The 24,905-nt window shown below is 48.7% G+C and overlaps 2 protein-coding genes across 2 annotated transcripts; both read right to left on the reverse strand.

The window, feature by feature from the left end:
* Positions 1–1,112: 1,112 nt before the first annotated feature.
* Positions 1,113–1,757, reverse strand: LOC147980232 (uncharacterized). The gene has a single exon (XM_087515522.1). The coding sequence runs from the start codon at positions 1,755–1,757 to the stop codon at positions 1,113–1,115; it is 645 nt and encodes a 214-aa protein (XP_087371648.1).
* Positions 1,758–2,547: 790 nt separating this feature from the next.
* LOC147980233 (protein FAR1-RELATED SEQUENCE 5-like) lies at positions 2,548–6,554 on the reverse strand. The gene is made up of 6 exons (XM_087515523.1): positions 6,313–6,554; positions 5,441–5,595; positions 5,229–5,342; positions 5,060–5,122; positions 4,627–4,743; positions 2,548–4,355 (listed from the first exon to the last, which is right to left on the reverse strand). Exons 1-6 carry the CDS (start codon positions 6,552–6,554, stop codon positions 2,641–2,643), a joined length of 2,406 nt encoding a protein of 801 aa, XP_087371649.1. The 3' UTR covers positions 2,548–2,640.
* Between the last annotated feature and the right edge of the window lie 18,351 nt (positions 6,555–24,905).

Below are 24,905 nucleotides of genomic sequence, written 5' to 3' on the forward strand. Positions count from 1 at the left end.
AATTGTCCCTGCTATCACAGCTGCAACGGTCGTTGAGCTCCGGAAAATCTACACATGGAACTGGTTGACGAATGAAGATTTCAACAAGCGGTCGGGAGCACGCGAGTTTGTGCAGGAAGCTGTCAAGAAAGTCACCAAGAAGTACAAGTGATCACGTGGCGTTACAGACCGGACGCATACCTTACATTCTGTTGCCGAGGAATGTAAGGTATTATCTCCTTGTTTCTCGTTGAAAACTATGTTTGTGTGCTATGTTGTGGCTACAACCCCGCGTAGGCTACTATGTAGTGGTGGTGTGTGAGCGACATTTGAATAGTTTCATGTAATATATGTGTGGACGTGAACCTACTTTTAGGCGTAATTATTACAATGGTTTCGTCGTTTCTAGCACCGGTTTGATGCTTCGAACGTGTCTATGATGTTTTAAAAACAATGGCAAATGTAGTTCATCGGACATGGGTAGTGGAAGTCATCATCATTTTACATTTTTGGCTGTTTTGCTTCTTCATTTTCATCGCTAACTGCACCGGGTAGGTTGATCATGCAGCCACAACGTTTTGCTGGGGTTTATGCACGTTACGCTGTTTTCCAACTTGTTTCCCATACACTTGCACACAACACACTACGTGCCCGTAAACCGCGTCGTTTTTGTCATGTGAATATATGCCATGCAGAGTCATTAGGAATACCATGGCATATGTCCAGTACATCTAACATGGCAGATACAGTACAAACAACATGGCAGCTCCAGCATAATTAACATGGCAAATACAGCACAACTAAGATGGCAGATCCAGTACAATTAAAATGGCAGATCCACTACAACTAGCATGGCATATTCAGTACAAAATAGCATGGCATATTTAGCATAAAATAGCATGGCATGTTTAGTATCAAAAAGCATGGCAGACTAACTACACATAACATGGCAAATTAAATGCATACATCATGGCAGATTAAGTACCCATAACATGGCAACTGCATTTAACCATTCAATGAATTTTCCCTTGCACTTCTGATGCCCCTGAAGAGTTATTCCCCAAATTGTTTTAAATAAGAATTGTCAACATCTAGGGTACAAAACAAAATGTCCACAACGCCACAATTTTTGCTCATGGATTGGCCGCCCCTTTCTTCGTTTTCTTGTGTTTTGCTTGGACCTCCAATCCCGACTTGTACCTTATCTCTCTTGGACGACCCTTTGTGATGGAACGGGGTGGGTTCCTGGCCTGGTTCTGTGTGCTTGCTGTTCCAGATCCTATCTCCGAGTTTTCAGACGACGGCCCCGTGGATGAAGGCACGCTTGATGTGCGGGGGAACGGGTGTAAGGCTTCCTCGGCTTTCCTCTTCTTGATCTCATTAAGCTCTCTTTTCAGTGCTTTCCTGTGTTTTTCTGTGACTCTCGTTGTGTCATCACTCTTGCACGCTTCATCAATTAGCTCAGCATAGTTCTTTGTCAGCATAACGTGCCTCACGGCTTCCATGGTTGACTCTGGTCTCTCGTCATGCACAGCCAGAACTGCGTGTGTTGTTTGCGGCGCCAACGCGTCGTCAGCGTCCCAAGTCCATCGCCGCCTTATGAAATGGCGGGGCATCCGTGTCACAGCGTTCACGTCCATTACTTTTAGTATGTGACAGCACACAATGCCATCCCGTTCGAACTTGCAGCATTGGCAGTAGAACTCGCCTTCGCCTATCGAGGCTGTGACGAAGTAGTTCCTTCCTTTGTCCGGGTCTTCAGGTTCTGAATCTGCCATGCCCAAAATAGAACACACCTTTAAAGTACGTTCGTCCACCTGGAAAGCCGTGAACATGCTGGCACGCTTTATTTCTTCCTGGAATCTGCAAATTTTGTGTGTTTTCTGTTAAACTATTGTGCGCTTTTTTCTTGTACCACCTTATGTTGTCATGGAAAATAGATATACATTTTGTTTGAACATGGCAAAAGTAATTCATTGAACATGGCAAATATAGTACGTTGAACATGGCAAATGCAGTACACTATACATGGCAAATGCAGTACACTAGACATGGCAAATGCAGTACACTAGACATGGCAACTGTAGTACATTTTCAACGTGACATCGACATTTTTCCACAGCAGCATTCCCCAATGGAATCACATTGCATAAAACATGGTAACTTCCCTTTTATTTTAAACATGGAATCTACAGTTGAGTAAACATGGGCAACTGCATTTCAACAAACATGGCAGATGCATCTTATTTAAACATGGAAACTGCATTTTATTAAACATGGCAACTACAGTTGGTTGAACATGGCAATTGCATTTCAGCAAACATGGCAGTTGCATTTTAGTAAACATGGCAAATGCATTTTCAGTAGACATGGCAACAACATAACATTTTCCATTTGACACTGGCATTTGCACACCAACATGCCCAGTGGAAGTACATTCCATTAAACATGGCAACTGCATTTCATTGAACATTGAAAGTGCATCCGGGTAAGCATGACAAACAGAATTTCTATTGAATATGACAACTGCATCTGAGTAAGCATGGAAAATAGTACTTTATTAAACATGGCAACCGCAAAATCATGGCAACTGCATCACACTCTATAAGGCACATACTGACTTGGTGCTTTTTCTGCAAATAAGACTGTAACGCAACTGACTTACTTGTTAAAGATCTTGTTGGTGTATATCTTGCTCATTTGCCTCTCCATCGGTAAGTACGTTAGCAATTTTGGCTGCTTTAGCGTGGTGTTCGCTTCTTGCTGCAGCTCAGATCCTAGAATTTTTTGTTGCAAAGTTGTGTACTGCTTGGCAAACTGTAGCAATGAGTTGCCAGGACTGACGTACCGCTTCAAAACAACATTGAATCCCTCGCTGCGCTGCGTAGTCTGCAGAAATGGGAAGAAGCACTGCATGAAGTAGGCCGGCACCCAGTACATTCGCTTCTCCCACAGGCTTACAAGAGTCTCGTTGTCTTGGACTTGATGTGTTTCAGTCATGGCCATCCAGCTCCTTTCAAACTCCTCCACCGTCAAGTTGTGGTCCACGCACAGCTCGAATGCCTTGTGCAGCTCTGGACGGTCAGCAAAGAACGGTCCTAGCGTCTCCTCAGCCTTATTTATAATGTGCCACCTGCAGTGCCTGTGCACTGCCAACGGAAAGACCTCCTCTATGCCTGCACGCATGCTGAAATCCTGGTCCGTTATTATGTTCATCGGAGCAAGTCCATCCATGCACTCCAAGAAGGTCTTGAACAGCCAAACGTACCCATCCGTGTCTTCATTCCGGACGAACCCGCAACCGAACTGCAACGACTGATTGTGGTTATTTATCCCTATGAACGGAGCGCACGGCATCTTGTACATGTTGGTGAGGTACGTCGCGTCGAATGAAATGTAATCTCGGAAATGTTTGTAGGCTCTCCTTGCAGCACCATCCACCCAATACATGTTCCTGACACGGTCCTCATCGTCCAACCTTATCCTGTAGAAGAAATCTGGATCTTCTTTGGCTTTCTCATCGAAGTAGGCAATTGTGGCCTCTATGTCTGCCAACTTGCTCTCTCTATGGTACCTGGCCTGTAGGTTTGTGATGTCAGCTGGTATGTACGGCATGCTACTCAGAGTCCCCTTTTTGCTGTGGATGAGAGATAGTATCTGCACCATTCTTGATGGACCGACATTACAATCATGTAGCAGCTTTACGAATTGCCTTTCGACGGGGGTGAACCCTCTGTGGGCGGTCAGAAATTTCACCAGGTCGAACTTCTTTATCAGTTGGTGGTTGTGCTCGTCAAAATACTCATTGACCACCCACTGTGCTCCATCTATGTTTAGCTTACACCGGACAGGGCACTCAGTCTTCTGAATGATACCTCTCTTTCGTTCCGGAATGACAGGCGCATCGCCTTTCCCCTTCTTGTTCCTGCGTGCCTTGTGGCACCTCATCTCACCTCTGCTGTACTCGTTAGTTTTCTTAATTTTCCTATGGTACTCGGTGTTGACCGCAAATCCATGGAACTTTGCATATGTCTGGTAGTATTCCTTTGCTGCTTCGAATGACTCAAATCTCTGCCCAATGTACGGTGGCTGAGGCACCACGATCTCTGATTGCCCACCATCTTCATCCCCTTGCACGTCGTCGTCAGTTTCATCGTTCACTTCAGTATGGGCGGCAGTCCCATCTACCTGAGAGTTGCCAGTGCTTGTGTTCAAAGGGGTGCTTGCCGGCATTGCTGGAATGATTGCCATTCCCGACTCTGACTCGAAATTGTTTGTGGCATGTTTGTCTGCTGGCTGGTGGAACGCGTCTTCCGTGCGCTCAGAGCTCCCCGCAGTAGATGTGTCTGCGCCGCTGTGCATTGTAGTTGTAGGTTCTGTAACAGGAAAACACAGGTACGAGATTAAGATTTTTGTGTTGGATAACATGTGCATCGCAACGGATCACACCATCTTCGAGTGATTTTCCATGACATCATTTACAGACAGCAAGCCGTCAGTCTGTGGGTGGACATTTTTATGGCAGCTGTAGGTGTGCAGACATGGCAGCTACTGTTCAACAAACATGGCAACCATTGTTTTGCCTACAAATAACTACAAATAGCAAATGTAGCGCTGTTTTTTGTGGTTCAGATATTTTCCCTCTACCTTGTTGTGCTGTATTTGACCATCTTGTGTGGTCTGTGACACCATAATGATGTGATCCACCAGGAATTTGTGAAGCTTGCCAGGAGATGTTTGCCGGGTCACCGCCAGCGTAATAACCTGCAAGCATAGTAGTGGTTGGTCAAATCGCGGCAAACGCATTTCGTGCTAGCACGGCAACTGCATTTGCCCTTATGTGGCAAATGCAGTTTTGCTTGCATGGCAACTGAAGTTGCATCGGTATGGCAATCGCAGTTTGTTCCTAGATGGCAATTGCAGTTGTCATGACATGGCAACTGCAGGTGTGCAGAGATGGCAAATGTTGTTTTTAATACATGGCAACCGTAGATGACCAGTCATGGCAATTTTTGTAGTTGTCAACTATGCTCCTTGTGCTAACTGAGCATCCACATCTTCACTATGTTTATGGACTCACCTGTGTATGACGTCGATGGCAGGTACATGGGTGCTGCCCGATGCCACGTGCTGCACGAAGGCTCTGCATTTTACACCCGTGATAACTCGTGAGTCCTTTTGCCATCTTTTTTTCATGTTCATTTTTCATGTCCACAGCATTATGTGCTCTTTTTTCGTTTTTGCATTACCTTGATTAGCCATACTAGCTAGTTGGAGTTGGCTGCCCGTACATTTGTCAGCGTTAGCGCCTTGTGACTGAACTTGCCACGGGGGCCCCCTAAGAGTGTTCTGGTCATAAGAACCTGCAAGAAAAATGACAGTGCACGACATAAGTAGAATGTCATGTCCATCATCGCGAAGATGGAAAATGTTTCTCTTCATTGTTTAGCACGCATCGTACCTACGCCTGCATACTGTTCTAGCAGCGGAAGCAACGGCCCTGCAGAGATGAGCTGACTGTACTCTGATGCATCCAATGGTGGCGGCGTTTCTGGCCTTTGAGAACCCCAATCATCAGCACCATCTTCGTGATTCATTCTTTTCCGTGTCTCGCTTCTGTTCCGATGTGCTCTCAATCACTGGATGAACAAGAAGGCATCAACAATCCAAAAAAAATTATCATTGTGCTGCTTGCATGTAGAAGTTAACACGTCAGTGTTATCACATTTTCATGCGTTGGCAACCAACATATCATGGCTAGTAGGACATGCACATCCACTATCCTTTTCTAAAATCTGGGTGCTAGCTATCCGTTTGATTCGACGGCATCAGGCTCTACAATAGGATGGCAAGCAATAAGTTGACATGGTGGCAGTTGACGACAATGGCAGGTGGCAACTGACGTTAGACACCAATGGCAATTACTTTTCACACCCCCCCCCCCTCCCCCATTATTCCAAATTTATCAATTCTCTCTCCCTTTTTATGGATTCCTGCACATCCATTCATTCACCAACTACGAGCATCAACCTACTGAGAACTCACGGTTATCTCTAGCATACTACATGGCAGATCTAGTGTATTCTGCTTGGCAACTGCGAAGTCACACAACGTATGTAGTGTTTTAACCCTGTAGGATGGATCTAGTTGCCAACTTCGTCGGTAATTTTGCAATTTTCTGCCCAGAAGGAGGATGAGAAACAGTAGGGAGATCAGGAGATTCACTTGCTTTTAGCTAGTCGTCTTTGGAGGGCGTTGTTGGAGTGGGGGTTGGGGGGGTGGGATGGGGTGGGGGAGATAAGGGGTGTGTGGCTTGCGGTGGGAGCGCCCTACAGATCCTCCCTGGTTGCCATGGCAACCAGAGATGGCCGGCGACGGAGGTCGGGGTTCGACAGGCGGGGGGCGAGGGCGGCAGACGAGAGAGGGGACGGATCGGAGGCCGGGAACGGCTGGGTCGTGCGGGCAGCGGCTCGTCTGGCCCGGACGAGGCAGTGCGGGCGGGGTTGCCACGCACCGGACGTGCGGGCGCGCTTTTGTGCGCGCGGACGGGGTCGTGCGGGGCGGTTCCCGTCCATGCCACACGATGCGTGCGGGCGGGTTGCCCTCCACGCCACACGTATGGCAGTTAGCACGACCCAAAAACTATACACCTTGTATAAGGAATAAAGGGAATACTATCTTTTTCCGTGGTTTCAAAGTCGGGCTTTTCTTGAGCCTTTCGTCTAAAGAAACCATCTCCTGTCCTCTCCTCTAGCGGTTGATGATGTCCATGATCCACATCCACCGCCTTACGGGAGGAGGCCAGGGGGAGCCGGCGCGCCGCAGCCGGGTGCTGGTCAGAAGGAGCTGGCGCGCCGCCGCGTGAGATGGAGGGAGGGGGTAGCGTGGCCCACCAGCTTCCCTCGTTGATCCTAGTCCTACTCGGATTCGCAAGGAGGCCGCTCGCCCCCGCGTGAGATGGAGGGAGTAGCAGCTCGCAAGGCGGCTGGCCATACACCGGAGGGAGACACGGAAACGAGCGCAACCCGGATTGGCAACATTTAATGCGCCAATCCGGCCAGGATGCGAGCGAGTTCGGAGCGCAGCCCACATCCCTCTCCCGCACGCAGCCGACCCGGCTCCAGCGAGCAATCGAGCATCCGTCTATATAATGCGGGGCATGAGCCATCGCATCGCATTGCCCAACCATTGCAACAGCAGCCCTAGCGAATCAGCCTAGCCTGCCCAGGATAACCGCGTACGCCCAAAGATCCAAGAACCGTCGATCGAGCGCCCGCCATGCCGTCCCCTGACCAAGCCCACCGCAGCCTTTCCATGATCATCCCTGCCGAGGCAGCGGCCGCGCCGGGCTACGCCGGCCGCAAGAGGCCTCACGAGCTCACCCTCGCCGTGTACGACCCCGCCGCCGCGGAGCAACGGGCCAACGCGGCCGGCCTCTCCCTCTCCGGCGCTCTTGTCCCGTTCTTGGCGCCGCCCAACGACGCCGCGCCCATCAAGGCCGTGCCGCTCTCCGCCGTCGCTCCCCGAGCCGAGCCAGCGTGGATACGCCCCTACTTCGACCTGCGGCTCGACCTGCCGGTGCACTTCATCGACGAGAAGGTCCTGACCGCCACCGACCTCGACCCGCAGCAGAACCGGTTCCGGCTCCCGACTGCGGGCGTGCTGCGCAGCCTCCGCCCGATCCTCTCCCCCGAGGAGCTCTACGCCGCCAGCATACCGCGTGAGGGCGCCAGCGCAGCCCCGAGGCTGCCAAGAAGGCCGCCGCCCCCGCCGACCGAGGAGGAGGAGCTGCAGCAGGGGCGGATCAAGAGGAAGAAGAGGCAGGGCAAGAAGCACGGTGGGCTCTCCGTCGTCGTGTGCAACGTCCACGCCGGCACCAAGGCGCTGCAGCTGACGCAGTGGGAGAGCAGCCACGGCAACATCATCAAGGGGGAAGGGTACCTGGACTTCATCACCCGGTGCTGCTTCGAGGAGAAGGACGTCGTCGAGATCTGGGCCTTCAAGGAGCGCCACTTCCACCTCTTCGGCGTCGACATGTGCCGTGCGAGCCCGCTCTACGTTGTGCTGGCCAAGAAAGAGCAGCGGCCGGCGGCGACGTCCATGGGGATGGCCAAGTGTACGATGTAGTACAAGATTATCCAAGCTAGTTGTGCACAAGTGTAGATTTGACGTGTGGTCCTTTTAGATTTTGGATTTCACAAAATCTATTAGCCAAGGCCACCTCAAGATTTTGAGACATTCTATTGGGTAATTTGATGTGGGTTCTTTTGAGAAATTTAATCCGGAGTAGCCTTTTTTTCTTTAGTACCACAGGCTGGTGTCTTGTCCTATTTGGTATATTGATTTGAGGAAGAGGATACAGATGTAAGTAAAACCATGTTTAGTGAGCATGTCATATACACCCAGAGGTGCAGTAAGCCACCGAATCTCAATCCCTCAAACAAACACAAGGTAGTTCCCTCCGAATATCCAATTCTGAGCCGGACTCATCTGCACTCGGTAAACAATAAATTCAAAATTAAATACTATATTTTTAAAAATTCCAAGTTTTTTCACATGAAAGATATTTTAGTGTATGCAAATTTCAAAGCATTTGAACATCTGAGTAGCTTTTAAAAAAACCGGGTCCAAAAAATGCAAAAACAGTAAACTTTTTATTTTTTTCTATAAAGGACGATTTTGTTGGCTCAAAATGGAGTACCAAGAGGATACAAACACAATGAGCACACACACCTGGCCTCTGCATAATTAGGATGCACACAACCAACGGCAACGCACACACACAGAAAACAAGCCAACAAATAGCAAAGTCATGTAAGACTGAAACTATGCACCGGCAAAGGGAAAAAACCCAAAAGTGATAGATCCGTGATGAGCAAACTACAATTATGACCATATTCGCACAAAAATCTCATGACAGCACATGAACGAGATGTTCTTCAACATCAACGCCTTCACGGAGGGAGCGACGCTCAACCGCCGCTGTCATCGGATCCAACCACCAAGGCAGAATCTAGGTTTTCACCCAAAAGAACTAGTCTGGGAATATCCGAGCAATGCATTCAGCAAGGTAACGACATAAAAACGTCGCCATTACCAGGTATAACCATTCGGTAAGACCTAGGCTTTCACTCAGGAGCTTGAAACCGGGTACTCGAGTAGCACCACCATCAACATTAATTGTGTTGTCGCCACTACTTTTTCATGATCCCAACAGCTACCCGCGTCGCCACCGCTACACAACCTTTCCTTCGCGTCAAGCCATCGTCTATAGTTTGCATCTCATCGCCGAAGTCGACCATCAGATCTGAAGGGAGAAACCCTCAAGAAGATCTTAAGATGGCCATCACAATTCGCCTCGAAGCAGCCGCCGCATGCGAATGTGGTCACCGTAAGACCTATCACCGACGAAGGCAAGGTGGTCACGATGCTCCCGGATCTGAGCATAGACTAGCACGGTGCCCCAGCCAGCCCTCGACCTCATAGGGGCAGCGACACGCCCCCTTCCGCACAACCACGGTCAGATCTGGAAACGAACCAGCCCGCCCCGGCGTCCACTAGCCAGCCATGACCGGAAGGAAAGGGCAACTTGCGGCGATCGACAACGAGCGACGTAGGATGGGGTGGCCGCAACCTTCCTAGCCACACTCCTAAAACTTCAGGATGGAGGGCCTCAAGCAGGCGGCGGAGATTGGAGCCCAACCAACAGCAATTAGCACAACCACTGGACGCATCCAAGGGAGAGAAGTCCTGCTGCCACCGCCTTCCGCATGGGGCTTCGCCCGGCGGCGGCGTGGAGAGAGAGGGTGAGAAGCTTGCTGGAGGCGGCGAAGATGCGGACGCCTCCCAAGTTTTTTTTTCACAGGCCCCAAATCTATCTTTTTTCTAAGAGCTACTCATATATTCAAATGCTCTGAAATTTGGCACGGACATCACACACCCAGTCATCTTTCTCCACACAAAAAATTCAGATCTTTTGAATTTATGTAGTTGTTTTAAGGATTTACTTTTTTTAACTCCCGGGTTCATTTGACTCGGGGAGCCAACACGCCTCATCCCCTCTCCCTAAGACCTTCTACAGCTGGACTTGGCAAATCCGCCCCCTATATGTCCGAGGACGTGCCCGGGCACTCCCTAAATCCGCGTCTCCACACCCACGTATCTCATATTCCGAGCCTTGTATCCATACAAATTCATGCAACTAGTATGTAAATCACGAAATGATCAAAATCGACAAAAACGGACATTTAAACTGCTACCAAACGGGCATAAACATCACCAAAAGATCACCAAACGGGCAAGTCACACAGTTCAACTATCCGACACATTGTCACTACATACTAGAACTAGATTATAAACAGGAGAGGGCGAGCTTCACCACTTCCTCGTTGGCCCATGGCCCTTCCGGTCTCCAGCGCAGTTGTAGGAGTCCCCGGCAGGAGGTGGGTCCACGTCGGAGCCGTCAGATCCGTCGTCGGAGGAGGAATTGGAGGTGATGATGTAGCCTTACAAGTGCCGGACAACGCGGTCTTGCTTGCGCTTGAGGTTGGCCACCCTCGCCGCCTCTGTCGCTACGTCTGCCGCCTCCCGCTCAAATTGCTCAATGCCGAGCCAGAGTTGCTTGACGTTGATCCTCCGAAACCGTCGGGCCTTCGTCTTTGCCTCAGTAAGTACCGAAACCACACCCACTCGAGGAGACGGTCGTCCTCGTGGGCACCGGCATCACGTGGCGGCGTCGGTCGGACTGCGCAGACGCGTCGGACCAGCCCCCCATCTCCTTTGCCCTCTGCCTCTCATGGCGGGAGGCACATGCCTCCGACTTCGGAGTATGCATCCGCGATGCTGGAGGAGCGGGCACTAGAATCCACCGCTGCCCGTGCGGAGCAGCGGACAGGGGTGGAGGAGGCCGTCGGGCAGGAGGAGCAGATCAGGCGGGCCTCGAAGATCCGCACGGGGTGGGAAGTGTTGGGGAACGTTGCAGAAAACAAAAATTTTCCTACGGTTTCACCAAGATCCATCTATGAGTTCATCTAGCAACGAGTGATCGGATTGCATCTACATACCTTTGTAGATCACGCGCGGAAGCGTTCAAAGAACGGGGATGAGGAAGTCGTACTCGACGTGATCCAAATCACCGGAGATCCTAGCGCCGAACGGACGGCACCTCCGCGTTCAACACACGTACGGTTAGCGTGACGTCTCCTCCTTCTTGATCCAGCAAGGGGGAAGGAGAGGTTGATGAAGATCCAGCAGCACGACGGCGTGGTGATGGATGCAGGGGTCACCGCAGCAGGGCTTCGCCGTTCTACTACGAGAGGGAGAGGTGTAGCAGGGGAGAGGGAAGCGCCAGGACTCAAGGGTGCGGCTGGACCTCCCTCCCGCCCCCCTTATATAGGCTCCCTAGGGGTGCGCCGGCCCTAGGAGATGGGATCTCCTAGGGGGGCGGCCAAGGGGTAGAGTGCCCCCCAAGTCAGGTGGGGCGCCCCCCCACCCTAGGGTTCCCAACTCTAGGCGCATGGGGTGGGCCAAGGGGGGCGCACCAGCCCACTATGGGCTGGTTCCCCTCCCCACTTAGCCCATGGGGCCCTCCGGGATGGGTGGCCCCACCGGTGGACCCCCGGGACCCTTCCGGTGGTCCCGGTACAATACCGGTGACCCCCGAAACTCTCCCGATGGCCGAAACTGCACTTCCTATATATAATTCTTCACCTCCGGACCATTCTGGAACTCGTCGTGACGTCCAGGATCTCATCCGAGACTCCGAACAACTTTCGGGTTACTGCATATTCAAATCTCTGCAACCCTAGCGTCACCGAACCTTAAGTGTGTAGACCCTACGGGTTCGGGAGACATGTAGACATGACCGAGATAGCTCTCCGGTCAATAACCAACAGCGGGATCTGGATACCCATGTTGACTCCCACATGCTCCTCGATGATCTCATCGGATGAACCACGATGTCGATGATTCAAGCAACCCCGTATACAATTCCCTTTGTCAATCGGTACGTTACTTGCCCGAGATTCGATCGTCGGTATCCCAATACCTCGTTCAATCTCGTTACCGGCAAGTCACTTTACTCGTACCGTAATGCATGATCCCGTGACCAGAAACTTGGTCACTTTGAGCTCATTATGATGATGCATTACCGAGTGGGCCCAGAGATACCTCTCCGTCATACGGAGTGACAAATCCCAGTCTTGATCTGTGTCAACCCAACAGACACTTTCGGAGATACCCGTAGTATACCTTTATAGTCACCCAGTTACGTTGTGACGTTTGGTACACCCAAAGCACTCCTACGGTATCCGGGAGTTACACGATCTCATGGTCTAAGGAAAAGATACTTGACATTGGAAAAACTCTAGCAAACGAACTATACGATCTTGTGCTATGTTTAGGATTGGGTCTTGTCCATCACATCATTCTCCTAATGATGTGATCTCGTTATCAATGACATCCAATGTCCATAGTCAGGAAACCATGACTATCTGTTGATCAACGAGCTAGTCAACTAGAGGCTTACTAGGGACATGTTGGTGTCTATGTATTCACACATGTATTACGATTTCCGGATAACACAACTATAGCATGAATAAAAGACAATTATCATGAACAAGGAAATATAATAATAATCCTTTTATTATTGCCTCTAGGGCATATTTCCAACAGTCTCCCACTTGCACTACAGTCAATAATCTAGTTACATTGTGATGAATCGAACACCCATGGAATTCTGGTGTTGATCATGTTTTGCTCTAGGGAGAGGTTTAGTCAACGGATCTGCTACATTCAGGTCCGTATGTACTTTAGAAATATCTATGTCTCCATCTTGAACATTTTCACGAATGGAGTTGAAGCGACGCTTGATGTGCCTGGTCTTCTTGTGAAACCTTGGCTCCTTGGCAAGTGCAATATCTCCAGTGTTGTCACAGAAGAGTTTGATCGGCCTCGACGCATTGGGTATGACTCCTAGGTCGGTGATGAACTCCTTCACCCAAATTGCTTCATGCGCTGCCTCCGAGGCTGCCATGTACTCCGCTTCACATGTAGATCCCGCCACGACGCTCTGCTTGCAACTGCACCAGCTTACTGCCCCACCATTCAAAATATACACGTATCCGGTTTGTGACTTAGAGTCATCCAGATTTGTGTCGAAGCTAGCGTCGACGTAACCTTTTACGACGAGCTCTTCGTCACCTCCATAAACGAGAAACATTTCCTTAGTCCTTTTCAGGTACTTCAGGATATTCTTGACCGCTGTCCAGTGTTCCTTGCCAGGATTACTTTGGTACCTACCTACCAAACTTATGGCAAGGTTTACATCAGGTCTGGTACACAGCATGGCATACATAATAGAACCTATGGCTGAGGCATAGGGGATGACACTCATCTCTTCTATATCTTCTACCGTGGTCGGACATTGAGCTGAGCTCAATTTCACACCTTGCAACACAGGCAAGAACCCCTTCTTAGACTGATCCATATTGAACTTCTTCGATATCTTATCAAGGTATGTGCTTTGTGAAAGACCTATGAGGCGTCTTGATCTATCTCTATAGATCTTGATGCCTAATATATAAGCAGCTTCTCCAAGGTCCTTCATTGAAAAACTCTTATTCAAGTAGGCCTTAATGCTGTCCAAAAGCTCTATATCATTTCCCATCAAAAGTATGTCATCTACATATAATATGAGAAATGCTACAGAGCTCCCACTCACTTTCTTGTAAATGCAGGCTTCTCCATAAGTCTGCATAAACCCAAACGCTTTGATCATCTCATCAAAGCGAATGTTCCAACTCCGAGATGCTTACACCAGCCCATAAATCGAGCGTTGGAGCTTGCACACCTTGTCAGCATTCTTAGGATCGACAAAACCTTCCGGCTACATCATATATAATTCTTCCTTAAGGAAACCATTAAGGAATTCCGTTTTGACGTCCATTTGCCATATCTCATAATCATAGAATGCGGCAATTGCCAACATGATTCGGATGGACTCCAGCTTCGCTACGGGTGAGAAAGTCTCATCGTAGTCAACCCCTTGAACTTGTCGATAACCCTTAGCGACAAGCCGAGCTTTATAGATGGTCACATTACCATCCGCGTCTGTCTTCTTCTTAACGATCCATTTATTTTCTATGGCTCGCTGCTCTACGGGCAAGTCAGTCGAAGTCCATACTTCGTTTTCATACATGGATCCTATCTCGGATTTCATGGCTTCCAGCCATTTGTCGGAATCCGGGCCCGCCATCGCTTCTTCATAGTTCGAAGGTTCACCATTGTCTAACAACATGATTTCCAAGACAGGGTTGCCGTACCACTCTGGTGCGGAACGTGTCCTTGTGGACCTACAAAGTTCAGTAGCAACTTGATCTGAAGTTTCATGATCATCATCATTAACTTCCTCTCTAGTCGGTGCAGGCACCTCAGGAACATTTTCTTGAGTTGCGCCATTTTCCGGTTCAAGAGGTAATACTTCATCAAGTTCTACTTTCCTCCCTGTCGGTGTCAAAACCGGCGGATCTCGGGTAGTGGGTCCCGAACTGTGCGTCTAGGTTGGATGGTAACAAGAGGCAGGGAACACGATGTTTTACCCAGGTTCGGGCCCTCTTGATGGAGGTAAAACCCTACGTTCTGCTTGATTAATATTGATGATATGGGTAGTACAAGAGTAGATCTACCACGAGATCAAGGAGGCTAAACCCTAGAAGCTAGCCTATGGTATGATTGTTGTTCTGTATGTTGTCTCTTCTATCGACTAGCCTGGCCCTGGTTTATATAATGCACCAGAGGCCTAGGTTAACAAGAGTCCTAGCCGAATACGCCGGTGGGGAGAAGTCCTTGTGTTGATCGCCAAGTCTTTGTGGAATCTTCCTTGTATGCGGCAGCTGTCCGAACTGGCCCATGAGTATACGGCCATGGGGGGCCTCGGCCCAATCTAATAGATCGGGAGACGACGTGGTGAGGACCCCCTAGTCCAGGACACCGTCAGTAGCCCCCTGAACCGGTCTTCAAGTTAGGGACGCTCCTCGATTCTTCCGAACTGTTCTTCATCTTCGGTCGTCGGTCTTGAAAACTGGTTCAACAAATCTTCTCATCTTCGATCTTGAGGATCGCCGAAATGCATTCGACGAGTTTATACGCCGGGTATCTGAGGAGCCCCTTTAAGTTTCCGGCCTTTATCAATGCCTTATTATTTTTATGCCACACCTTGGGTTTGAAGTTGTTCCCGGGAGGCAGTGTCCTCTTGCGTTTGAGCTCTAACGCCGGACTGTATTCGAGGTATCTTTTGCAGCTGAGCACCAATGCCGGACCGCTTCCCAGCTCTAACGCCGAAATGTATCCGAGCTCCAACGCCGGACTATGTATCCGAGCTCCAACGCCGGACTATATCCGAGGTGTCATATCACCTTGGTTCAAAAAAGTTTGAAGGAATGTAGCCGAGCTTAACGCCGGAAATGCCCTCTACGGAGCCAGCCACTAGCGCCCGAGCTTTATGCCGGAATGCTTCCGAGGTGGTGTACCACCCCGAATGTGGGCCGATTTTTGTGAATATTTTTTGTTGGTGCAATTTATTCTCTGCCGAGATATATAGCCAGTAGCCCTCAAGGTGTGTATCGGTCTAAAACCCGAGATGCCCCTGAAGGATGACGTAAGACCGATGATCCTAGTAGCCGCTGAGACTCAGGTTGATTTGCAAAATCGGCCTGAGGATCAAGTCCAAGCTCGGCAGAATACTTCGGGACACTAAAAGCGGCGTGCTCAGTCCTTGAGACTCAGGTTGGGTGCGGCCGACCAACCTGAGGATCAAAATCTCCTCGGAAACTATATTGCACATAAAATTTTCTGCATTGGACAAGCAATGCAGTAGCCCCCGAGACACTGGTCGGGTGGCAACACACGATCAGGGGATCGATGTACCCCTTTAATATTTGTAAATAATAAGCCCGAAGCCCAGTAGCCCCCGAGCCTTAATGCGGGCACGGGTGGCCAAATTAAGGATCAATATCCATAGTAAAATCACAAATTATGTGTAATGACTCTATGTATCCAAGTACTTTACGTCATTAATGCTCAGATCCGCATTGTACAAAACTTTGTTAACCGACCATCGGCTTCCACCTCCTCGGCCAATAGCCGAGGAGTGTTTGTCCTACTTTATAAAACCTTTATGAGGGCAAAGATTTACAACAAACAAGGCAATCTGGCCATACGGTTTTATAAACAAAGGTACACAGAGAGTTATATTACTGTTTAACAGAAGAAATGTCTTCCAAAGAAAATAGTCCTGCTATCGGTTCCTTTCTTTGGGTTGTCATGCTAAGCATGATCATTAAACCTCAGCTCTAATGTAAGAGCAAAATATCGAGGATTTAGTTTGGGAGGCCAGTTAATAGCCCCCGGTAGTGTTTGGCGACAGTCGGGGTCAAGCCGTAAACACTTCGGCCAATGTTATGAATGGACCGTCATTTAACATAGTCATCGGATTGCTGATCAGTTTACGCTTATTGTGACAGTCAGTTTTCGGCTTTCTCCACTGAGGTGCTTAACCATGTGAGCTGGAAGCATAATCGCAGTGGTTCTCCCTTTGCATGCCTAGCCGAACAAAATGGAACGTAGGAAGCAAGTGCAGGAGCCGGGCAACCCAACTATTGGCCGAAGACACAATTCGAAACCGATGCATATATAGCAATATCTGAGAATGTTTTTGCCGAATCCCTAAAGGTGTCCGGCATTGCACTGCGAGACTAATGCTGGAAAAGCACAAATAGTTTAAAAGTGCCAAAAAGCTTGCAAAACTAAGAAACGTCAGTAAAAACATGACGTCCGAACAAGATCAAGTGTTCGGTGCCAATCCGAAAATTGGTCTTAGAAAAAAGAAGTGCTTCTGTCGTGCTTTAACATGATACATCCTATCTCAAGACTTTGAGCGGGTCAGCCTACGGCTTCAACCTCCTATCCCGAGGGCGGAGTACTTCTCATTAGGCCAGTTTAGCAAACTAAACTCTAGCGGCTTTGAGAGAGAAATTAGGCTCCCCGGCTAGTGACCGCACACTCACGTCGAAAAAAGGAGTGATAAATAAAACTTTGCAACGACTAAGAAGAAGAACACTTATTATAAAACAACTCAAATAAACTTAAGAGCCCCCAAGTGACTTGAGTAAAAGAATGATTCCATGTACCGAAGTACTTATATCATATCTATGTTCAACCGAACTTTAAACGCGTCTTAACCGACCGTCGGCTTCTCCCTCTTCGGTCAAGGACCGAAAAGTGTTATGTACTCCATCTGTCGAGAATATCGACGGTGTTTCCAATAACCAGGCAATTAGGCCATAAGGCTGTAACAGACAAAGCGCGCTCAGGGAACTTATGCTATATTACTGCAAAGTGTAAGAAGCATCTTCAAAGAAAATAGTACCCCCACCGATACCTTTCTTCGGTGCTCATTGTTATTATGAGACTTGTGCAATAGATTTTTTGTACTCATGAGTTCCGTTGTGTGCCGACCATCATTGAAAACAATAAGAGCGCTAGCTTTCGGCTTCACCCAGTCTGAGGTCCGGCTCGGGTGACCCGATCGTGACAATCGCAGAGGTGCTCCCTTTACTCCCTAGCCGAACAATCGGGAACATAGGGGTAAACACAGGAGCGAGGCAACCCAGCTTGCAAATCGCTTAAGTCAATATGGTGCATATTGTGGCGTAATACACAAACAAGGAACGAAGCCGTACAAGTATAATCACATGCAAGAGGAAAAGCTTCATAAAGGAAGCCCCCAAGTAAACGGGGTATTTGAATTTATGCGTCACAAACAAAGTTTGGACAAGGAAATTTTTTACAAGCAACTTTTTTCCAAAAAAGTATAATTCTTGGTCGAGCCGAACACAAGTTAGAAATTAAAGCTTTGAGCATGAAAGCGACTTAGCTGGTTAATATGTTCGGTATTGATGACGCGGTCCGAGCTCGATGCGGGGCAAGGTTCCATCCCCCAAGCCGGTCCCAAGGTGGCGGAGCGGAGAGCTCGACACGCCGAAGTGGTGACATAGCACGGTCGATACAGACCGGCAGAGTGACGCCGAAGTCCCCAGATCATTTTCATGTGCACAAAAATAGTGCAAACGGGAGATAATAGTAATGATGATAATTAAAAAAATCGTTGCATAATAAATAATTTATGCAAAGTGAATAATAAAAGAAATATGGCCTGGCGCCGAAGTCAATGTCCACGCAGGGCGTCGGTGTGATGCGGTAAAGGCATGGCAAAGCCTGAATTCACAGGTCGGTCCGAGCTCCGGATGCGGCGTTCGCTGGACTATGTACAAAAACTGATCGAACCACCACGCGACCGTCGTTAATGCGGTCACCATTTGATAGACCTGGTTTATTTGTTGTAGCAATCCGAAGGAAGGTGATTCCCAAAATTGGGACTCGCTCCGCACACCCATTGCCTGATGGGCGGTAAAACAACGGCATGGCAATGCTGGTAAAGGTTGACTCGCCGAGGCAAAGCCCTCGGCCCAGCTAACGTGACGGAGCTGGTCGGCTAGTGACGCCGAAGCGTCCGGAGTAGGTTGATGAAGAGATGGCGAAGCCCCCGGTCCAGCCGAGATGTCGAAGCCTCGACGTCAGCCGATGAGTCGAAGTAGGTCGGCGTGATGGACACCAGCTTAAAGAAGCAATAGTGCGGCCCTGTCGATGCAGGTCGTGACTTGGTCGATGCCGGCTTGATGAAGCGACCGTGCGGCGCTGCCGGTATGCCCGCTCCGTGTAATCCATTGGGCGGCGATGTTGATGATGATTTATCCTTCGCGATGCCGGACTCTTGTTCGGCTTGCCGAGATGATGATCCAAAAAAGTTGAGCTCGGCTAAAGTGACGACGTGTCTAGCGCAGGTCGGCAGCAGTGGAGTAATATTGCCGGACTGGTTTGACACCAGCATAATGTTGAAGATCATGTTCAAAAGATCTTAAAGTTAGTGGGGTGTGTTCGGGAACAAAACACAATACCCCATACAAAACTTCCTTCAAAAGGGATGTCCGAAATCCCGTTCATAAAAAAGATGAACTCGGGTCGGATTCGTTTTCGTGCAGAAAATAGATCCGAAAAGTGATGCACTAATCAGAAGGTTACCGGAGTTTGGACGGTCGGATCGAGCTGAAATTTTGAGAAGTGGTAGATATAGGAATTCCGCAGATGATCAACGGCTGGATCTTCCAAAGGACGTCCGAGCTAGAAGCTGGACACCACGCCCTAAACTCATCCAAATTCCCATCCAGATTTGACAGGGCTCCGGTATATCGTGGATTGCCAGAGATTCCTCCATCGGAACTCGACGAAATTTTCCAGGGTTGTTATAGACCCAATTCCGCACAATTCCACCAAAGCGATCATCAAAGCGATACTCAAGGAGGTGGTGGCGGCAGATACGAGTTCGCTGTCCAAAAAAACAGCACGGTCGCTTGAGGGCAATGTTGACGTTGAGCCCTCAAGCTCCATAGATAATTTCTCCGCGACCTTGATAGAGATCGGAGTTGATGTTTGATGAAGGCCCTCGTCCGAACATGGTGATCCGAACACGGGGCGCAATTCTTGGTCGAACCAAGGTGACCAGTCGAACTGGTGACGAAGACGCCGAAGTCGCAGTTGATCTGCAGGCGAGCCATCGATCCTTTTGTCGATCACACAGCGGAACTCTCAATGAAAGCACCAATGTCGATCACACAGCGGAACTCTCAATGAAAGCACCAACATCGGTGTCAAAACCAGCGGATCTCGGGTAGTGGGTCCCGAACTGTGCGTCTAGGTCGGATGGTAACAGGAGGCAGGGAACACGATGTTTTACCCAGGTTCGGGCCCTCTTGATGGAGGTAAAACCCTACGTCCTGCTTGATTAATATTGATGATATGGGTAGTACAAGAGTAGATCTACCACGAGATCAAGGAGGCTAAACCCTAGAATCTAGCCTATGGTATGATTGTTGTTCTGTATGTTGTCTCTTCTATCGACTAGTCTGGCCCTGGTTTATATAATGCACCAGAGGCCTAGGTTAACAAGAGTCCTAGCCGAATACGCCGGTGGGGAGAAGTCCTTGTGTTGATCGCCAAGTCTTTGTGGAATCTTCCTTGTATGCGGCAGCTGTCCGAACTGGCCCATGAGTATACGGCCATGGGGGGCCTCGGCCCAATCTAATAGATCGGGAGACGACGTGGTGAGTACCCCCTAGTCCAGGACACCGTCACTCCCACTTACTTCTTTCGAGAGAAACTCCTTCTCTAGAAAGGGTCCATTCTTGGCAACAAAGATCTTGCCATCGGATCTGAGGTAGAAGGTATACCCAATAGTTTCTTTAGGGTATCCTATGAAGACGCATTTTTCTGACTTGGGTTCGAGCTTTTCAGGTTGAAGTTTCTTGACATAAGCATCGCATCCCCAAACTTTTAGAAACGACAGCTTAGGTTTCTTCCCAAACCATAATTCATACGGTGTCGTCACAACGGATTTCGACGGAACCCTATTTAAAGTGAATGCGGCAGTCTCTAAAGCATAGCCCCAAAAAGATAGCGGTAAATCGGTAAGAGACATCATAGATCGCACCATATCTAATAGAGTGCGATTACGACGTTCGGACACACCATTACGCTGAGGTGTTCCAGGCGGCGTGAGTTGTGAAACTATTCCACATTTTCTTAAGTGTGTGCCAAACTCGTGACTCAAGTATTCTCCTCCACGATCTGATCGCAAGAACTTGATTTTCCTGTCACGTTGATTCTCAACCTCACTCTGAAATTCCTTGAACTTTTCAAAGGTATCATACTTGTGTTTCATTAAATAGACATACCCATATCTACTCAAGTCATCAGTGAGGGTGAGAACATAACGATAGCCACCACGAGCATCAACACTCATTGGACCGCACACATCAGTATGTATGATTTCCAATAAGTTGGTTGCTCGCTCCATTGTTCCTGAGAACGGAGTCTTGGTCATTTTACCCATGAGGCATGGTTCGCACGTGTCAAATGATTCGTAATCAAGAGACTCTGAAAGTCCATCTGCATGGAGCTTCTTCATGAGTTTGACACCTATGTGACAAAGGCGGCAGTGCCACAAGTATGTGGGACTATCATTATCAACCTTACATCTTTTGGTACTCACACTATGGATATGTGTAGCATTACGCTCGAGATTCATTAAGAATAAACCATTCACCATCGGAGCATGACCATAAAACATATCTCTCATATAAATAGAACAACCATTATTCTCGGATTTAAATGAGTAGCCATCTCGTATTAAACGAGATCCTGATACAATGTTCATGCTCAAACTTGGTACTAAATAACAGTTATTGAGGTTCAAAACTAATCCCGTAGGTAAATGTAGAGGTAGCGTGCCGACGGCGATCACATCGACCTTGGAACCATTCCCGACGCGCATCGTCACCTCGTCCTTCGCCAGTCTCCGCTTATTCCGCAGCTCCTGCTTTGAGTTACAAATTTGAGCAACTGCACCGGTATCAAATACCCAGGAGCTACTACGAGTACTGGTAAGGTACACATCAATTACATGTATATCATATATACCTTTCGTTTTGCCGGCCTTCTTGTCCGCTAAGTATTTGGGACAGTTCCACTTCCAGTGACCACTTTCCTTGCAATAAAAGCACTTAGTCTCGGGCTTGGGTCCATTCTTTGGCTTCTTCCCGGCAGCTTGCTTGCCGGGCGCGGCAACTCCCTTGTCGTCCTTCTTGAAGTTCTTCTTACCCTTGCCTTTCTTGAACTTAGTGGTTTTATTCACCATCAACACTTGATGTTCCTTTTTGACTTCTACCTCTGCTGATTTCAACATTGCAAATACTTCAGGAATGGTCTTTTCCATCCCCTGCATATTGAAGTTCATCACAAAGCTCTTGTAGCTCGGTGGAAGCGACTGAAGGATTCTGTCAATGACCGCGTCATCCGGGAGATTAACTCCCAGCTGAGTCAAGCGGTTATGTAACCCAGACATAGTGAGTATGTGCTCACTAACAGAACTATTTTCATCCATCTTACAGCTGAAGAACTTGTCGGAGACTTCATATCTCTCGACCCGGGCATGAGCTTGAAAAACCATTTTCAGCTCTTCGAACATCTCATATGCTCCGTGTCTCTCAAAACACTTTTGGAGCCCCGGTTCTAAGCTGTAAAGCATGCCGCACTGAACGAGGGAGTAATCATCGGTACGTGTCTGCCAAGCGTTCATAACGTCTTGTTCTGCAGGGAGAACAGGTGCGTCACCTAGCGGTGCTTGTAGGACATAATCTTTCTTGGCAGCTATGAGGATGATCCTCAGGTTCCGGACCCAGTCCGTATAGTTGTTGCCATCGTCTTTCAGCTTGGTTTTCTCTAGGAACGCGTTGAAGTTGAGGACAACGTTGGCCATTTGATCTACAATACATGTTGTAAAGATTTTAGACTAAGTTCATGATAATTAAGTTCATCTAATCAAATTATTCAATGAACTCCCACTCAGATAGACATCCCTCCAGTCATCTAAGTATAACATGATCCAAGTTAACTAGGCCGTGTCCGATCATCACGTGAGACGGACTAGTCAACATCGGTGAACATCTTCATGTTGATCGTATCTTCTATACGACTCATGCTCAACCTTTCGGTCTTCTGTGTTCCGAGGCCATGTCTGTACATGCTAGGCTCGTCAAGTCAACCTAAGTGTTTGCATGTGTAAATCTGTCTTACACCCGTTGTATGTGAACGTTGGAATCTATCACACCCGATCATCACGTGGCGCTTCGAAACAACGAACTGTCGCAACGGTGCACAGCTAGGGGGAACACTTTCTTGAAATTATTATGAGGTATCATCTTATTTACTACCGTCGTTCTAAGTAAACAAGATGCAAAAACATGATAAACATCACATGCAATCAAATAGTAATAATAGTGACATGATATGGCCAATATCACATAGCTCCTTTGATCTCCATCTTGGGGCTCCATGATCATCTTGTCACCGGCATGACACCATGATCTCCATCATCATGATCTCCATCATCGTGTCTCCATGAAGTTGCTCGCCAACTATTACTTCTACTACTATGGCTAACACGTTTAGCAATAAAGTAAAGTAATTTACATGGCGTTTCTCAATGACACGCAGGTCATACAAAAAATAAAGACAACTCCTATGGCTCCTGCCGGTTGTCATACTCATCGACATGCAAGTCGTAATTCCTATTGCAATAGCATGAACATCTCATACATCACATATATATCATTCATCATTCATCACAACTTTGGCCATATCACATCACAAAACACTTGCTGCAAAAACAAGTTAGACGTCCTCTAATTGTTGTTGCAAGTTTTACGTGGCTGCAATAGGGTTCTAGCAAGAACGTTTTCTTACCTACGTGAAAGCCACAACGTGATTTGTCAACTTCTATTTACCCTTCATAAGGATCCTTTTCATCGAATCCGCTCCAACTAAAGTGGGAGAGACAGACACCCGCCAGCCACCTTATGCAACTAGTGCATGTTAGTCGGTGGAACCGGTCTCACGTAAGCGTACGTGTAAGGTTGGTCCGGGCCGCTTCATCCCACAATACCGTTGAAGCAAAATAAGACTAGTAGCAGCAAGAAAGTTGACAACATCTACGCCCACAACAAATTGTGTTCTACTCGTGCAAAAAGAACTATGCATAGACCTAGCTCATGATGCCACCGTTGGGGAACGTTGCAGAAAACAAAATATTCCTACGGTTTCACCAAGATCCATCTATGAGTTCATCTAGCAACGAGTGATCGGATTGCATCTACATACCTTTGTAGATCACGCGCGGAAGCGTTCAAAGAACGGGGATGAGGAAGTCGTACTCGACGTGATCCAAATCACCGGAGATCCTAGCGCCGAACGGACGGCACCTCCGCGTTTAACACACGTACAGTTAGTGTGACGTCTCCTCCTTCTTGATCCAGCAAGGGGGAAGGAGAGGTTGATGAAGATCCAGCAGCACGACGGCGTGGTGATGGATGCAGGGGTTACCGCAGCAGGGCTTCGCCGTTCTACTACGAGAGGGAGAGGTGTAGCAGGGGAGAGGGAGGCGCCAGGACTCAAGGGTGCGGCTGGCCCTCCCTCCCCCCCCCTTATATAGGCCCCCTAGGGGTGCGCCGGCCCTAGGAGATGGGATCTCCTAGGGGGGCGGCCAAGGGGTGGAGTGCCTCCCAAGTCAGGTGGGGCGCCCCCCCACCCTAGGGTTCCCAACTCTAGGCGCATGGGGTGGGCCAAGGGGGGCGCACCAGCCCACTATGGGCTGGTTCCCCTCCCCACTTATCCCATGGGGCCCTCCGGGATGGGTGGCCCCACCGGTGGACCCCCGGGACCCTTCCGGTGGTCCCGGTACAATACCGGTGACCCCTGAAACTCTCCCGATGGCCGAAACTGCACTTCCTATATATAATTCTTCACCTCCGGACCATTCCGGAACTCGTCGTGACGTCCAGGATCTCATCCGGGACTCCGAACAACTTTCGGGTTACTGCATATTCAAATCTCTACAACCCTAGCGTCACCGAACCTTAAGTGTGTAGACCCTACGGGTTCGGGAGACATGTAGACATGACCGAGATAGCTCTCCGATCAATAACCAACAGCGGGATCTGGATACCCATGTTGACTCCCACATGCTCCTCGATGATCTCATCGGATGAACCACGATGTCGATGATTCAAGCAACCCCATATACAATTCCCTTTGTCAATCGGTACGTTACTTGCCCGAGATTCGATCGTCGGTATCCCAATACCTCGTTCAATCTCGTTACCGGAAAGTCACTTTACTCGTACCGTAATGCATGATCCCGTGACCAGACACTTGGTCACTTTGAGCTCATTATGATGATGCATTACCGAGTGGGCCCA

This window comes from Triticum urartu, chromosome 3A (genome assembly GCF_056163025.1).
Source record: "Triticum urartu cultivar PI428250 chromosome 3A, HENAU_Tu73, whole genome shotgun sequence".
Lineage (NCBI taxonomy): Eukaryota > Viridiplantae > Streptophyta > Magnoliopsida > Poales > Poaceae > Triticum > Triticum urartu.

Excerpts from the sequence above, each read along its gene's own strand:
- LOC147980232 (XM_087515522.1), bottom strand. The coding sequence starts at position 1,757 with ATGGCAGATTCAGAACCTGAAGACCCGGACAAAGGAAGGAACTACTTC.
- LOC147980233 (XM_087515523.1), bottom strand. The coding sequence starts at position 6,554 with ATGGACGGGAACCGCCCCGCACGACCCCGTCCGCGCGCACAAAAGCGC. Across the intron at positions 5,596-6,312 it reads ATGGCAACCAGGGAGGATCT|AAGCGAGACACGGAAAAGAA; the intron begins GTAGGGCGCTCC and ends ACATCGGAACAG. Across the intron at positions 5,343-5,440 it reads AGAACAGTATGCAGGCGTAG|GTTCTTATGACCAGAACACT; the intron begins GTACGATGCGTG and ends TTTTTCTTGCAG.